We start from the raw sequence: 18,634 nt of genomic DNA, 5'->3' as shown, positions 1-18,634 counted from the left end.
AAAGCAATTACAGAAAGAAGAACAAAAAAACCCCAAAGTTAGCAGAAGGAAAGAAATCATAAAGATCAGATCAGAAATAAATGAAAAAGAAATGAAGGAAACTATAGCAAAGATCAATAAAACTAAAAGCTGGTTCTTTGAGAAGATAAACAAAATTGACAAACCATTAGCCAGACTCATCAAGAAAAAAAGGGAGAAGACTCAAATCAATAGAATTAGAAATGAAAAAGGAGAAGTAACAACTGACACTGCAGAAATACAAAAGATCATGAGAGATTACTACAAGAAACTCTATGCCAATAAAATGGACAACCTGGAAGAAATGGACAAATTCTTAGAAATGCACAACCTGCCAAGACTGAATCAGGAAGAAACAGAAAATATGAACAGACCAATCACAAGCACTGAAACTGAGACTGTGATTAAAAATCTTCCAACAAACAAAAGCCCAGGACCAGGTGGCTTCAGAGGCAAATTCTATCACACATTTAGAGAAGATCTAACACCTATCCTTCTCAAACTCTTCCAAAATACAGCAGAGGGAGGAACACTCCCAAACTCATTCTATGAGGCCACCATCACCCTGATACCAAAACCACACAAAGATGTCACAAAGAAAGAAAACGACAGGCCAATATCACTGATAAACACAGATGCAACAATCCTCAACAAAATACTGGCAAACAGAATCCAACAGCATATTAAAAGGATGATACACCATGATCAAGTGGGGTTTATTCCAGGAATGCAAGGATTCTTCAATATACACAAATCAATCAATGTGATACACCATATTAACAAATTGAAGGAGAAAAACCATATGATCATCTCAACAGATGCAGAGTAAGCTTTCAACAAAATTCAACACCCAATTATGATAAAAACCCTCCAGAAAGTAGGCATAGAGGGAACTTACCTCAACATAATAAAGGCCATATATGACAAACCCACAGCCAACATCATCCTCAATGGTGAAAAACTGAAACCATTTCCACAAAGATCAGGAAAAAGACAAGGTTGCCTACTCTCACCACTATTATTCAACATAGTTTTGTAAGTTTTAGCCACAGCAATCAGAGAAGAAAAAGAAATAAAAGGAATCCAAATAGGAAAAGAACACGTAAAGCTGTCACTGTTTGCAGATGACATGATACTATACATAGAGAATCCTAAAGATGCTACCAGAAAACTACTAGACCTAATCAGTGAATTTAGTAAAGTAGCAAGATACAAAATTAATGCACAAAAATCTCTTGCATTCCTATACACTGATGATGAAAAATCTGAAAGTGAAATTAAGAAAACACTCTCATTAACCACTGCGACAAAAAGAATAAAATATCTAAGAATAAACCTACCTAAGGAGACAAAAGACCTGTATGCAGAAAATTATAAGACACTGATGAAAAAATTAAAGATGATACAAATAGATGGAGAGATATACCATGTTCTTGGATTGGAAGAATCAACAGTGTGAAAATGACTATACTACCCAAAGCAATCTACAGATTCAATGCAATCCCTATCAAAGTACCACTGGCACTTTTCACAGAACTAGAACAAAAAACCTCACAATTTGTATGGAAACACAAAAGACTCTGAATAGCCAAAGCAACCTTGAGAAAGAAAAATGGAGCTGGAGGAATAAGGCTCCCTAACTTCAGACTATACTACAAAGCTACAGTAATCAAGACAGTATGGTACTGGCACAAAAACAAAAATGTAGATCAATGGAACAGAATAGAAAGCCCAGAGGTAAACCCATGCACCTATGGTCACCTTATCTTTGATAAAGGAGGCAAGAATATACACTGGAGAAAAGACAGCCTCTTCCGTAAGTGGTGTGGGAAAACTGGACAGCTACATGTAAAATAATGATATTAGAACACTCCCTAACACCATACACAAAAATGAACTCAAAACGGATTAAAGACCTAAATGTAAGGCCAGACACTAAAAAACTGTTAGAGGAAAACATAGGCAGAAGACTCCATGACATAAATCACAGCAAGATCCTTTTTGACCCACCTCCTAGAGAAATGGAAATAAAAACAAAAATAAACAAATGGGACCTAACGAAACTTAAAAGCTTTTGCACAGCAAAGGAAACCATAAATAAGATGAAAAGACAACCCTTAGAATGGGAGAAAATATTTGCAAATGAAGCAACTGACAAAGGATTAATCTCCAAAATTTACAAGCAGCTCATGCAGCTCAATATCAAAAAAAAACAAACAACCCAATCCAAAAATGGGCAGAAGACCTAAATAGACATTTCTCCAAAGAAGATACACAGATTGACAACAAACACATGAAAGAACGTTTAACATCATTAATCATTAGAGAAATGCAAATCAAAACTACAATGAGATATCATCTCACACCAGTCAGAACGGCCATCATCAAAAATCTACAAACAATAAATGCTGGAGAGAGTGTGGAGAAAAGGGAACACTCTTGCACTGTTGGTGGGAATGTGAATTGGTACAGCCACTATGGAGAACAGTATGGAGGTTCCTTACAAAACTAGAAATAGAACTACCATATGACCCAGCAATCCCACTACTGGGCATATACCCTGAGAAAACCATAATTCAAAGAGAGTCATGTACCACAATGTTCACTGCAGGTCTATTTACAATAGTCAGGACATGGAAGCAACCTAAGTGTCTATCGACAGATGAATGGATAAAGAAGATGTGGCACATATATACAATGGAATATCACTCAGCCATAAAAAGAAACAAAACTGAGTTATTTGTAGTGAGGTGGATGGACCTAGAGTCTGTCATACAGAGTGAAGTAAGTTAGAAAGAGAAAAACAAATACCGTATGCTAACACATATATATGGAATCTAAGGAAAAAAAACCAAAAAAAATGGTCATGAAGAACCCGGGGGCAAGACGGGAAAAAAGACACAGACCTACTAGAGAATGGAGCTGATGATATGGGGAGGGGGAAGGGTAAGCTGGGACAAAGCGAGAGAGTGGCATGGACATATATACACTACCAAATGTAAAATAGATAGCTAGTGGGAAGCAGCCACACAGCACAGGGAGATCAAGCTCAGTGCTTTGTGACCACCTAGAGTGGTAGGATAGGGAGGGTGGGAGGGAGACGCAAGAGGGAGGAGATATGGGGATATATGCATATGTACAGATGATTCACTTTTTTTTTTTTTTTTCTGGCGGTATGTGGGCCTCTCACTGTTGTGGCCTCTCCCGTTGCGGAGCACAGGCTCCGGACGCACAGGCCCAGCGGCCATGGCTCACGGGCCCAGCCGCTCCACGGCATGTGGGATCTTCCCAGACCGGGGCACGAACCCATTTCCCCTGCATCGGCAGGCGGACTCTCAACCACTGCGCCACCAGGGAAGCCCCTAGATGATTCACTTTGATATAAAGCAGAAACTAACACACCACTGTAAAGCAATTATACTCCAATAAAGATGTTAAAAAAAAAACACTTCACATGGAAAAGTAAGAGTAATCAGAAAGAATATTCCTACTGGATACTGTATTATAATAAAAAGATATAACATCTAAAGTAGTGTAGTACCAGCACATGAATAAACAGAAAGGTTAAAAAAAGAAAACAGTAAATATCTGCATACATGAGAATTCAGTACATAATGAAAATGACTTCTAATTAATTTTGAAAAGAATGATTATTCAATAATGGCTGTGACAAACAGGTAACCATTTGAAAAAAATAAAATAAAATAAATTCCAGATGAAGTGAAAATTTCACCAAGGAAGATGAAATTAGTACTAAAAGAGAACATGGAAGAAAAATGTTTCAATTATAATTGAGTAGGAAAAGTCTAAGTGTATTACAACATCAGAAATGATAAAGAGATTTAGAGGGCTTCCCTGGTGGCGCAGTGGTTGACAGTCCGCCTGCCGATGCAGGGGACACGGGTTCGTGCCCCGGTCCAGGAAGATCACACATGCCGCGGAGCGGCTGGGCCCGTGAGCCATGGCCGCTGAGCCTGCACGTCCAGAGCCTGCGCTCCGCAACGGGAGATGCCACAACAGTGAGAGGCCCGCGTACCGCAAAAAAAAAAAGAGATTTAGAAATTCAACTGCAAAATTTAAAACAAAAATTTTCTCCCTAGGAAGAAAAAATATATACAAAGTCAAAAAGACAGGCAACAGGTGAGAGAAAAGCAGCCACAAATCATATCTGTATATTTTATATCTACATTCATTTGTTAATCCTGCCATGAAACAAACACAGTTCCTGGACTGGAGAAGAAACAATTGTTTACTCACAGAGCATCTTCACACCATTTCTCACACCCCAATTCCCCATGCATCTAAGGTCCCTGTGCGTGCAGAGGGTTGTGCACCTATCACAGGGGCAGAACCCAAAAAATATTTATCTCAGAGCTTATATAAGAGTTGCTGGGGACTTCCCTGGTTGCGCAGTGGGTAAGAATCCGCCTGTCAATGTAGGGGACACAGGTTCGAGCCCTGCTCCAGGAAGATCCCACATGCCACAGAGCAACTAAGCCCGTGAGCCACAACTACTGAGCCTGCACTCTAGAGCCCGCGAGCCACAACTACTGAGCCTGTGCGCCTAGAGCTCATGTTCCGCAACAAAGAGAAGACACCGCAATGAGAAGCCCGCGCACCATAACAAAGAGTAGCCCCCACTCGCCACAACGAGAGAAAGCCCATGCACAGCAATGAAGACCCAACACAGCCATAAATAAATAAATAAGTAAATGAATGAATGAATGAATGAATGTATTTTTTAAAAAAAGAGTTCCTGGCATGTCTGCCCTTCTTCATCTCTGGAGAGAGGGCAAACTTGGCTCTGGGAAGTAAACAAATCCTTCTGGGGAGAGAGGAGGAAGGCCTCTATTTACCAATCTGGTATGTCAACAAATGGCTCTGGGGAAAGATAAGGCTTTCTCTCTAGCACTCTATCTTTAAAGCTGTTATCATTTAATCAGGTGCCAGAGGACTTTGGTTAGAAAGCCCTCACTCTTTAAAAATGTGAAAATATTCATGGAGCAGTGCTTCCTGATGATATCACAAATGGCTAATTTCTCCAAAAAATAAAAACATCTGTAAGTCAATAAGAAAACCCAAAGGGCAAAGGAAATGTAAAGGAATCTATGAAGAAAAATTCATCCTCACTCATAATAAGAAAAATGAAAATGTGATACATTTTTCACTACCATACAAAGATCCAAAGGCAAAACTTGCCTTTTGGCCAGGCAAGTTCTTCTATAAAAGGCAACTTGATAATATTTCACTAAATTATAAAAGGACATATCACTTTCCAGGCAATTCTACTTCCACACGTGCAAAATGATGACATATAGGGTCTTTCAATAATTGCACTATTTGCTAGAGCAGAATACTGCAAAAATTATCACTAGGAAACCAATGAAATTATATGACTGTACAGCCATACAACTGAATATTAAAAATCACAAAAATGAAGAAGATAATGCTTTAAATTAGGTATGGAATACTAGAAAAGATATATTTTTAAGTAAAACAAAGGTTGTCTCTACAGGAAAAATACATGATTGTGGTAACAAAAATGTGGTATGGGAAGTTGTTTTTCCAATGTATACTCTTCTGAACAATTTAGATTTTCTTTTAACCAAGTATTACCAATTCTTAGTATTTCAATTCCATGAAGTAGGAAACTAAAGTTATTCAAGCAAAATTACATATCATTTATTTCATTAAAATAACATTTTAATAAAATTGTATTTTTTGGTAAAGTATCCATCTATCTATCCATCTTTCAAATGAAGACAGAAGGGAACAGGTGAGCATGGGTGGATACATATGTGCACTCCTACTAGGAGAAATGAACAGAGACCATTCCAGGCAAAGGGGTAACATGATAAAGGCACACAGACGTCAAACTGAATTCAGGGAAAAGAAAGGAGAGATTAAGGCCACAGAGAAAAGGGACTTGTAATGCAAAAGCATTTGAATTTTATCTTTCAGCAAAAGCAAACCATGACTTTAAAAACAAACATATATGGGGATAGCATAGATAATCCTGATACATAAATTCTGACCAGACTGAGAACAAAACCAGTATTTATGCACCAAACCTGGTGACTTTCTCAGTGTTTCTCTTTAAGGAGAAACAGTATTTATTTCTAATATCGCGCTTAAGAAAATCCAGCAAAGTGAAGGTGCTACTCACATTTCTGTTACCAGGAAAAAATGTACAAGTACTAAAGCTGGAAAAAGTGACAGTTCAATCAGGAAATTTCAAGGAAAAAAAAAAACACAAAGAAAATTATAGCTCTCCAGGCTCAAACTGAAACACTAATTAGAGATAACATATATCTTAGAAGATAAACAATGTGGTGAATGTGCCTTAAGTATTATAATTTAGGGCTTCCCTGGTGGCGCAGTGGTTGAGAGCCCGCCTGCCGATGCAGGGGACACCGGTTCGTGCCCCGGTCTGGGAAGATCCCACATGCCGCGGAGTGGCTGGGCCCGTGAGCCATGGCCGCTGAGCCTGCGCGTCCGGAGCCTGTGCTCCGCAACGGGAGAGGCCACAACAGTGAGAGGCCCGCATACCGCCAGAAAAAAAAAAAAAAGTATTATAATTTAAGGTTAGCAAAGAAATTTGAAACAGAAAATCTACTATTAAAAGGACATTTGAATTGCTTAAACAATATCAGAAAGACATCATTGAAATATCTAAGAATGTCTTTCTGAATACTATGAAATCCAAGATCCTTTTTTCATGCTCCCATTCAGTTTCACCCTCCACCAGCAAATATCCCTCCATCACACAGATGCTTCTTAAAAAAATCAAAATTAATTTGTCTGGTAACTGACAAGATTACTGCCACTGGAAGCAAATGCAAGAGAGAAAAGAGATACTGTTACACATTAAATGGGAGACAAATTATAAAAGTGCCATTAAACAGCATAAAATTAGGTACTATGAGATCTAATATGATAAAATTCTCTATGAATTTCATTTTTTCCTGAAATTCATTTATAATCTTTTTTGAGGGTACTGAACATAATTTCCTGGCAAGCCATCCATGAAACAAACTATAAACGTAGGTACCTAAATGATTTAGACAGCCTACACAGAATTATTTGATAATAAATATCAACTTTTGGAAGTCTTATACCAAAAGCCACCATGGGCCAAACTTTAAAAAACTTACAGGCTGAGATAAATGAGCCAGAAACAAATAAAAAATAAATAGATTGAAAAAAAATTAGAACATAGTAACAAAGTGCCCTAGACAAACACTGGTTATCAATTTTGCAAATTCTGTTAAGTACCCCAACTAAACCATCTAGCATTCACTGTGCCTTGAATAAAATAAAAATATACTGTAGTCACTTCAAATTGCGTTCAGGATCGTATTACAAGCTATTAGTCTCATCATGACATAATAGTCTCCATCTTAATCAAAAACATGATTTCCCAGCTAATTATCTAATTAGACATTTTCATTATAAAGACATATTTTTAGTCAAAATCAAACTAATCTTTAAAAGGCAAAATTCTGCCACTTCTAAAGATGTTCACAAGAATAGAATACAAGCTAAAAAAGTTATTTCAAGGAAGAGTATCTTAAGTTTTGAGCAAAAACTACTGAGGTTAATACCTATACAAACTCTAAATATGTATTACCATTGGTCTCAAAATGCATCTACATACATAAATTCTGACACAGTAAATGAAAATCAGTCTCATGGTATAATCTCATAAGCACAATGTTGAGAAAAGAAACCAAATATAAAAACCATACAATATGATCCCACTGATTTAAAGTTTAAAAAAGAAACAGGCAAAATTAATTCTATTTCCTAGGTGTGCATAAATAAAAGGAAGAACTATCCAGAAATATAAGGAGATGTTTAGAATTCAGTCAGAAGAGTAAATAAGAAGATGGACGCGGAATCACTGAGAAGGAGAAGAAGCTGAGGGGCGGGGGTAAGAAGCGCTGGGCATTTTGGAACTTCCCGATCCTACTGAGGCTTACGTGAACTCTTGCTTTTAATAATTTTTTCAACTACACATTTGTATTCTATGTAATGTTCTGTATGTGTATGTTAGTTTACAATTTAAATCAAAGAAAAGGGGGAAGAAGGAAGGAAATAAAGCCACTAGTTACAGCACCGGTGGCTTCCAGAGACCTTGACTGAAACTGAACTGAAACTGAGGAAGCATGTCCCTAAAGTCAAGTTCCAGGGCAGCCACTTGATTTCTCAACCTCGTAACTGTGGGAGAGGTGTCAGTTCCTCTAGGAGCCAGGCTGGGTGGTACAGTTCTGAGAGTCATTCCTGCAAGTTCACTCTAGATACCCTTCCTTCCTCCATCCCTTCCAATGATTGGTAAGCCCTTAATCCCTTTCTATTTATCATATCTAGAGTAGTTTCTCTTATCAGCACATGAACCCTAACTAATGCACTTCATCAAGAAAGTTCAAGGAAAAAAAAGGAATTTCCAATATGAAGTATTAACAGTAACAAAGCAGAAGGGCTAGACACTGACCATTAAATTAACCTGATACTTATCTGTCATTTCCAACAGATTTCTTAGCACAAGCATAAAAACTAAATATTTAACACTTTAAGGAGTTGATTTTCAGGTTTTGTAACACAAGAAGGGGTGGTGAAGAAGGGAAACATATAGAGGCGTGGAGAGGAATGAAAACCAGCGTGTCTGTTACCTGGAGTCTCGTATTCATTTCCAAGAAATAAAAATTCTTTTTTGAGTCCACAAGGAATTCTACGGTTCCAGCAGAAGAATAATTTACTGCTCTGGCAAGGGCTACAGCTTGTTCTCCCATTGCTCTTCGAGTCTCAGAATCCAGAAAAAGGCTGCAAATAAGAAAGAGTAATTTCCTACATTTTGAACAAAAATTAAGTAATCTTTTGTGTGCATTACAGAAAAATTTTAAAGTTTACTCAGATATGATCATCTGTATCAACTTAAGATTTCATATTATATGCTTTATATATGCTTATAATGTAGGCTTATTGTGTTATTAAGCGTAACATGTTTAAATAAATCAACTTAAGATTTTTATAAAACATCTGAACTTTCCACACTACACTGCAACTTCAATCAATCTATAAAATATACAGTTATTTTAGCACAAGTAGTTGTCTTCTACGAGTAAAACTTAACATATGTATTCATAATTTCTCCAAGTAAGATTAGAAGTCGTGCCCTATAGAGAAAACGTGTGTTAGGTGAGCTTCCTTCAGGCAAGCATTATAGCGCTGCTGGCCAAGACGGTGAGTTCAAGGTTAATGAATCAATACTATGTATTAAAATAAGGTGTCTTTCAACAGAAACACATACAAAACAAGGTTATGTATTAATCAGTTGATGAAAATGTTCTGACCAGAGGCTCACAGAAACTTAATTCTGTATTTCACCTAGGAGCAATGCTTCAGTATTTATTAATTCAGTGTTCACAGTGACTTTATAAAACATAACTACCACAGGACTTCCCTGGTGGCGCAGTGGTTAAGAATCCCCCTGCCAGTGCAGGGGACACGTGTTCAAGCCCTGGTCCGGGAAGATCCCACATGCCACAGAGCAACTAAGCCCATGTGCTACAAATACTGAGCCTGCACTCTAGAGCCCGCGAGCCGCAATTACTTAGCCCACGTGCCACAACTACTGAAGTCCTCGTGCCTAGAGCCTGTGCTCTGCAACAGGAGAAGCCACCACAATGAGAAGCCCATGCACTGCAACAAAGAGTGGCCCCCGCTCACTGCCAACTAGAGAAAGCCTGCCGCAACAACAAAGACCCAACACAGCCAAAAATTAATTAATTAATTTTTAAAAAGCCATAACTACTACAAATAACAAGAATCCACTGTACATCTAATAAATCCTCAACACTTTTGTTTCACAATAAAAAAGTACCTTCCAACAGGCAAGTAAAGGGTTTCAATGAACCCTGGAAAGAATATTAGCAAATCATTTCTGCATTTTCACATATTTTGCTTCTATGCAAAAAAGCCTCTGAGAAATAAAACACTGACTACTTTTCTATTTGTGGATTAAAATTATTCTCAAATGTGTAAGATTTAGATGACATTTCATGAACTTCTTATTATGGAAGAATATAATGAACTTGCACATACCTGTTTCCCATATGTAACAATTATTACTACATAGCTATTCTTGTTTTGTCTATGCTGCATGTCCACTTTTCTACCAGCCCCACCCCCCCTTTTTTTGTTGGCTGTGCCACGCAGCTTATGGGATCTCAGTTCCCCGACTGGGGAATGAACCCAGGCCACGGCAGTGAAAGCCCGGAATCCTAACCAATAGGCCATCAGGGAACTCCCCCATTTTTTTTTTTAAAGCAAATCCCAAATTAGGTATCGCTTCTTCCATAAAAAAAACTTCCATATCTGTTTCTATAAGTACTCTTTTATAACATAATCACACTTTTAAAATTAACAAGAACTCCTTAATAGCTTTAATATCCAGTTAGTATTCAAATTTCCTGGATTATCTCATAAATATCTTTTTAGAGCTAATATCTTTGAATCAGGATCCAAATAAGATCTAGCCACTGCATTTGACTGGTTTTTACATCTTTATGATTCTTTTAACTTGTAATGCCCTCTTCTTTTTTTTTTTAAGCCAAGGATCTGGTCATTTTCCTGTCTCATTCCTCTACATGCAATGTCCACAAGGTCTTTCAACATCCATATTACATTTCTATTTCTTGTAAACTGCTGATTAGATCTAGAGCCTTGAAGGAGGCAAGGATACTTCACAGGTGGGAAGTGTACTTCATACTGTCTCCCCGTTGACGACATTAGGATTCATCACTGGATTCGGATGTTATGAATCTTATCTACCTATTATAAATAACAGTTCTGCATTAACCTAACAGATACAGGCATAGATGACATTTCAACAATAATGGCTGACAAAATTAATGCAACCAAAAAGAAAAAAAAGGAAATGCAACTAAAGATTAACATCGTAACATTTGGATAATCTCAAGCACAGGTGAGTAAAACTATTTTTGTCCTGTCTGGTCTTCTTCTTTCCCTTGTCATAAACTCTGCTACTGATACTCAGAGCTGCAAGCAAGCTCACCACTGCACTCAAAGCACAGAGGGAGATTCTTACTCCAGGAATTGAAAACTGCATATTCCATTTATTTTAATATTTCACAATGCACAAATACATATCAAGTCACTATTAACAATCGGTTCTAGTTTTTTTTCCTACTGCTTTAAGTTTTCCTTGGATTTTTCTCTCAATTAATAGATGAGATGTTCATATGAAAAACTTACATTTCTAGAGAAAGAAAGGAAACAAATAAAAATCATGATTCAAGGTTCCCAGTCTGTGAAAGATTTCTATCCCAGGTAAGACTTGAGTGGATTTCCAATAAAAAGAGAAAGTTAATTATATTGGAAGTGTTAAGACAAGAAGAAAACATACGACTGCAAAAGTGGTGTGTCAGAGACTATTACTGTTCTACCATCATCCCCTGTCCCCTTTTTCCATTCAACTAGCTGGGCACATGGTTACTTCGGGAAAACAGACATATCCCAGACTCTCTAGAAGAGTACCTAACTTCGGATCACTGCCAAGTCAACAACGCTGGCAGGTTCTAGGACTCTTCCTAAAGACATAGACAGAACATTCCTTTTGGTTCTCTTCTTCCACTCGTCTTACATCCTGGTTCTGGGCCAAGAGATAAAGGGCTACACCCCACATAGGCCACAAAGGGCTGTTCTTCACAGCATGGTGAAGATGGGAAAGACTCTGACAGGTGCATGTTTTGGGGGAGGAAATCAGGGTATGAAGATGGACAAGTGAAGGTTGAGATGCCCATTAGATATCAAAATGTAGGTGTTGAGTAGACTGTTGGATATTTAAATCTATAATTTGGGGGGATATAGGATTTGATTTTTATTAATACTCTGTGATTTAAAAAATCCACTCATATTCAGACCTAATCTTTTCAAAAATCACACATGCACATTTTTTCAAGGCACACTGGCTATGCTGATTAAGCTACAATTGGTTATATTCCTTAATGTCTGGTTACTAAAAATACCAATGAACACTCAACTGGGGATTTTTAAGAACTAAGAGGAAACCAGAATATATATAAATACCAACCTAGCATCAAAGTAGAAACGAAGTTCCATGAAATTGCTACACCGAACACATGACAGGTGGCTTGGAGAAGTGCCCAAAGTAGTTCTGATGAATCAAGGAATCTCTAAGAACCATGTCCCAAAAGCCTTTTCATGGTAGGATAAACTTGGGAAATTCAGGATCAACTTTATGAAACTTTTGCCAACCGGAGAGCCTAGAAGGTAGGTATCCCAGAAATTCCACATACTCAGACACACCAACAGGGTCTAGGCTACCTAGAAGACTATGGGAGTCAGAGTGGGTTATCACCCCATTTTTTCCTCTAATAAAACCCCAACTTCTTGTTCAAGTATTCTCTCACTTTCATGCACTGAAGTACTGAGAAAGATCAAGTGGCAAATTCTTAATTATAAAAATATACATTAAGGGGCTTCCCTGGTGGCGCAGTGGTTGAGAGTCCGCCTGCCAATGCAGGGGACACGGGTTCATGCTCCGGTCCGGGAAGATCCCACATGCCGCGGAGCAGCTGGGCCCGTGAGCCATGGCCGCTGAGCCTGCGCGTCCAGAGCCTGTGCTCCGCAACAGAAGAGGCCACATCAGTGAGAGGCCCGCGTACCGCAAAAAAAAAAAAAAAAAAAAAAAAAAAAAATATATATATATATATATATATATATATACACATTAAGACCACTTCAAACTAAAAAGCTTCTACACAGCCAAGGAAACTATCAACAAAATGAAAAGGTAACCTACTGAATAGAAGAAAATATTTGCAAATCATATGTCTGATAAGGGGTTAGTACTCAATATACATAAAGAATTCATACAACCCAGTAACAGGAAAAAAATCTGATTTTAAAATGGGCAAAAGATCTAAATAGACACTTTTCCAAAGAAAACACACAGATCGCCAACATGTACATGTAAAGGTGCTCAACATCACTGATCATCGGGGAAATGTACATCAAAACCACAATGAGACATCACCTCACACCTGCTAGGATGGCTATTATCAGAAAGACAAGAAATAACAAGTGTTGGCAAGGATGTGAAGAAAAGGGAACCCTTGTGCACTGTTGGTAGGAATGTAAATTGGTGCAGCCATTATGGAAAACAGTATGGAACTTACTTTAAAAGTTAAAAACAGAACTACCATATGATCCAGCAATTCCACTTCTGGGTATTTATCCGAAGAAAACAAAAACACAAACTTGAAAATAAACATGCACCCCCATGTTCACTGCAGCATTATTTATAATAGCCAAGACATGGAAACAACCTAAGTGTCCACTGATGGATGAAGAAATGTGGTATAAATATATATGTATGTATATTATATACATATATATATATATATATACACACACCACATACACACACGCAGTGGAATATCATTCAACCATAAAAAAGAATGAAATCTTGGAAATTCCCTGGCAGTCCAGTGGTTAGGACTCCGTGCTTTCACTGCCAAGGGTGCAGGTTCGATCCCTGGTTAGGGAACTAAGATCCTACAAGCTGCATAGCCAAAAAAACCCCAAAAAAACAAAAAAGGAAGGAAATCTCGCCATTTGTGACAACATGGATGGACTCTGAGGGCATTATGCTAACTGAAATAAGTCAGACAAAGAAAGACAAACACTGTATGATCTCACTTATACGTGGAATCTTTAAAAAAAAAAAAAACAACAAGCTCATAGATGCAGAAATCAGATTGACGGTTGAGGGGGAGGGGGACATAAACGGTACAAACTTCCAGTTATAAATAAGTCGTTGAGAAGCAATGTACAGCATGGTGACTATAGATGATAATACTATATTGCTTATTTGACAGTTGCTAAGAGAGTAGATCTTAAAAGTTCTCATTACAAAAAAAAAAATTCTGTAACTATATATGGTGACGGATGTTAACTAGACTTCCTATGGTGATTTCACAATATATACACAAACATCGAATCGTGATATTGTAAATCTTAAACTAATATAATATAGTTGACCCCTGAACAACACAGGTCTGAACTGCGAGGACCCGCTTACACTTTTCAATACTAAATATTACAGGACTACAAGAGCCAAGGCCAGTTGACTGCAGATACAGAGGAACCACATGTACAGAGGGCCTACTTTAACCGTTATATGTGGATTGTCAATGGCATGGAGGGTCAGCATCCTTAACAACTGTGCTGTTCAAGAGATAATTATGTGTCAATTATACCTCAATGAGGAAAATTTTTAATATACACACACTAATAGATTCTACTATTACTATTAAAGCAATTTTAGCTAATAAAATGGGAAAGAAATATGTGAAATATATAAAAATCAGACTACTATAAAGTTTCCTTGGGAGAAGCTCTTACCTTGGTGCTTCCTCTACCACCTTCTGATTTCTTCGCTGAATTGAGCACTCTCTTTCATTGAGCCACAAAGCATTCCCATGTTTATCACCTAAAACCTGAAAGAGCAATAATACCACTTGAAAAATTACAGAGCCATCTCCATAGCATATGTGCCCAATTAACATTTTCTCCATGCAATACCCCTTGGATTTTAATATTCCAACCTCATAAAACATATGCACCTCTCAAATACAGTCTTCTTTTGGTTGACATTAGTGGAGGAAAATTTTATATTTACCACTCCAAAACTCAACTGAACACTTTTATTAAAGACTTGAGGAAAAAATTCTCATCTTACATTTCCAATACACTGGGTAAAATATCAGAATCAATTGTACCAATTTTGTGAGGGACAATGAGCATCAATAAAGGGAATACATTCTAGATTTCAGTGGCACGTAGGAGAGCCACAAGTATCATTACAAACATCTGTTTGTTGTTAATATTATGTCTGTTGATCAGGAAATGCTATTTCATTTACAACCAGTATGTGGCCTGTTACTTATATATGGATATTTTTACTGTGCTTTATTTTTGTTATAAGAAACTGGTAAAAGGTCTGGGGTTAATATATAACATTATGCTTTTTCCCATTTGTAATAATGGGAAATAAACTGGAGTTTTTAAGTTTAATAAAAATTTTAATAAAAATATATCCCAAATACTGAATGGGACATACTTTTACTTAAAAAAAAAAAAAATCACTGTTTATCTGAAATTCAAATTTAACATATATCTTATTAGGTAAATCTGGAAACAGTAAAACATGCTCTTTATTAATGTTTTTGCATAGAATACTTGATCAAAAAATAGATTAATCTATTTTCATGATTAAGGAGTACATGCATATTATTGAATGCATATATTTAAGTTCATGGAGGTAAAAGCTCTTCTAGAAGCCAAAAACAAGGCACTAATTTAAGCTCCAAACAGCTATGCCACCTCTCTGGGCAAGTCACTGTTTTCCCATGCATTATAAATAGTAGATAATATCATCTTAATATTTTATATGGCTGCTGAAAACATCAAATCAAAAGAGATCATGGTTTAACAAGTATAAGAAACTATAAAATGAACAGGTAATAAATGACTACAAGGTTAATTTTTAGGAATAAAACCTACCTAAACCTCAAGAATGCTTCCAAACAAAGGAAAACATTATAGTAATGAAATGCCAGTAAGTTGGAATTTTATTTCTAAGACTCAAAGGTGACTGCATGAAGTACATCTAGAACTATTTTTAAACGTTAAATTTATTCTACCTCCTTTTTTATTCTAATTGACGTGGAAGTGAAAGTAGACTTAGTCTCCAAGAAATAAAGCCACAATAACCAAGAATTCTTAGAAACATTTTCAACTGTAAAATATTAGATTCAAATATACACAGAATCAAGTTTGTTTTTCCCTGAAGTCTGTGTAACTGTGCCACGCAGCTTGTGGGATCTTAGTTCCCAGACGAGGGACTGAACCCAGGCCAGGGCAGTGAAAGTGCCAAGTCCTAACCACCGGACAACCAGGGAATTCCATTAATCAAATGAAAAGACAAAGTAACCAGAAAACATTATAAATAAAAAGTGCTTCTAAGGGAAGTTAATACTTAAACACATCATGAGTTTTTTAAACTTTTAATATAGCCCTTTACAGATATGCACGTACTGAATATGGAAAGATCTCCCAGATATATTGCTTACTGAAAAAGCTTTATCATAATAGACTGCTCCACATAATGGCAAGCCCTTTAACATCCATGGATCCAGCTCATAAAATGCCATCAGTGCCCTGGTTTAAACCACACAGAGCTGTGCCATTCCTATTGCCAGTACACAGTTTCAGCACGAGAAAGAACACAGTATGTGATAGCTCGTGTGAAAAACAATAGTTGATATACATGTATATACTTCACAGACTATGGCAGGATATTCAAAAAACAGTAACAGTGCCTGCTTCTAGGGATAGAAACCAGAGGACTTGGAGACAAGGGTGAAAGAAGGCTTATTTTTCATTGAACACCCTTTATCATGTGCACAAATTATCTAACATTAATTAATTAAAACTGAAGAAAATAAGCAAAAAACCTTCCAAGTGTAGATCAGATATGGGAAACATCCGTGTTGCCTATTTAAGTTACTGGGAGATATTTTCACCTAAGTTTAAAAATATCGGCTAGGATATACGCCATGGTTAATTAAAATAAACTAAAAGCTTATGTAGAAATGTAATGATTTAAAACAATTGAACAAACATTTACTGAGTATTAGTAATGTGAAGGACACTGCCTGGTTGCTAGGGACAACAAATGAATAAGATCCAGCCTCTGTCCTCAAGGACTTCTTCGTGTATGAGGAAAGTCTGATAGCTAAAGATAAAATGGTGTAAGTGGTCTTCGAATGGCACAAATAAGTGCTAGATAGGGAATACAGAAAAGGGGGGAAAATTAATTTTGCCTCTAGGATCTTACAGGAAGGGTAGCCCAAATATCTCCCCTAAATTACAGACTTAAATATCCAACAGTCTACTCAACACCTACATTTTGATATCTAATGGGCATCTCAACCTTCATTGGTCCAACTTCATACCCCGATTTCCTTCCCCCAAACATTTACCTCTCAGTCTTTCCCTTCTCAGTAAGACAGTCCCATTCTTATAATTCGTCAGGCCAAAAGCCTAAAACTATCTTTGATGCCTTATTTTTTTCTTGTACATCACATCCGATCTTTAGAAAATCCGGTCTACCTTCACAAAATATCCAGAATTCAATCACATCTCACCACCTCTACCACACGCTGGCCCAGGGTCCTACCCTCTCCCACTAGAATTATTACAAAACCCTCCAAAGGGATCTCTCAGCTTGAATTTCTGGGTTTCGATTGCTAAGAACCATTGAATACTGTGTGCCTCCCTTTTACTACCTTGTTGAATAGGGGGTTATTCATTGTAGTGTCATATCCTTTCCTCATCATTGTATTTTTGATAAGTGATGTCACATTGTCTTTAAATACAGAGATCTTCACATCACAAAAACTGCTCTTGAGAAACCATACACAAGAAGTCTCATCCATACCTGAACCAAGTCTGAATATGAGATTCTGGTCTTGGAAGGAAGGTAGGTATATTCTGCCTATGGAAGGACATGACCACTGGGGGCCGTAGAAAGGGCTGTGATAACTAGTATCCAAAAACAGCCCTGAATATAACAAACCATGGTATGCACACCCTTGCATAAGCACTTATGGCAATGATTCTAGGCTGGCCAAGTGACTTGCAAAATGCAACAAAAGTGATCCTGTGCCATCTAAACTTTAAAAGGCAGAATGGGGCCTCCCTGGTGGCGCAGTGGTTGAGAGTCCGCCTGCCGATGCAGGGGACACGGGTTCGTGCCCCAGTCTGGGAAGATCCCACATGCTGCAGAGCGGCTAGGCCCGTGAGCCATGGCCGCTGAGCCTGCACGTCCTGAGCCTGTGCTCCACAATGGGAGAAGCCACAACAGTGAGAGGTCCGCGTACCGCAAAAGAATAAAAATGATGCTGGAAAAATTGGGTATGAGAATGTAAGAAAATTTACTTTGACTCCACCTCACATCAAACAAACAAAAAATTCAAAGAGAGTAACAGGCCTAAATACCAAACCTAAAACAATAAAGCTCCTAACTTGGGTACGCAAATTGGACTTAAACTGGACTTCAACAAAACTGAGAACTTCTATTCCTTGAAAGACATTATTAATAAAGTGAATAGGTAAGTCACAGATGGGGGGAAGATATGCTCTGTGTGTGTGTGTGTGTGTGTGTGTGTGGTGAAGGACTCACAATCAAAATAGATATAGAACCCTGAAAACTCAATAATTCCAAAAAATCTAATTTGAAAAAGGGGGGCAAGGGTGAGACTTGAGCAGTCGCTTCACAAGATATGATATCCAGTTTTGGTCAATCAACGTATAAAAACATGCTCAGCATCAATATTCATCAGAGAAATGCAAACTAAAACAGAGATACTATTACATGTCCAACAAAATGGCTACACATTAAAAAACTAAGAACACCAAATGTTGGAAAAGATGGCTGAACTGGAAACATTCATATATCATGGGCAGGAGTATATATTATTGACAGAACAACCACAGTATCTAT

The 18,634-nt window shown here is 37.5% G+C and overlaps 1 protein-coding gene across 3 annotated transcripts in view; it reads right to left on the bottom strand.

Moving 5' to 3' along the window:
• PCCA (propionyl-CoA carboxylase subunit alpha) overlaps positions 1-18,634 on the bottom strand; it is a 344,033-nt gene that overhangs the window by 199,780 nt on the left and 125,619 nt on the right. For all 3 annotated transcript variants that reach the window (XM_082602231.1, XM_082602232.1, XM_082602233.1), the window contains 2 exons: positions 14,470-14,564; positions 8,691-8,841 (listed from right to left, as the gene is read on the bottom strand). In XM_082602231.1, the coding sequence (XP_082458357.1) occupies positions 8,691-8,841; positions 14,470-14,564 (246 nt within the window). The remainder of the gene's footprint in view (positions 1-8,690; positions 8,842-14,469; positions 14,565-18,634) is intronic.

The sequence above is a fragment of the Mesoplodon mirus genome (genome assembly GCF_964341445.2).
Source record: "Mesoplodon mirus genome assembly, chromosome: 17".
NCBI lineage: Eukaryota > Metazoa > Chordata > Mammalia > Artiodactyla > Ziphiidae > Mesoplodon > Mesoplodon mirus.
Note: the sequence above shows the minus strand (reverse complement) of the source record. Positions and strands in the feature narration are given on the sequence as shown.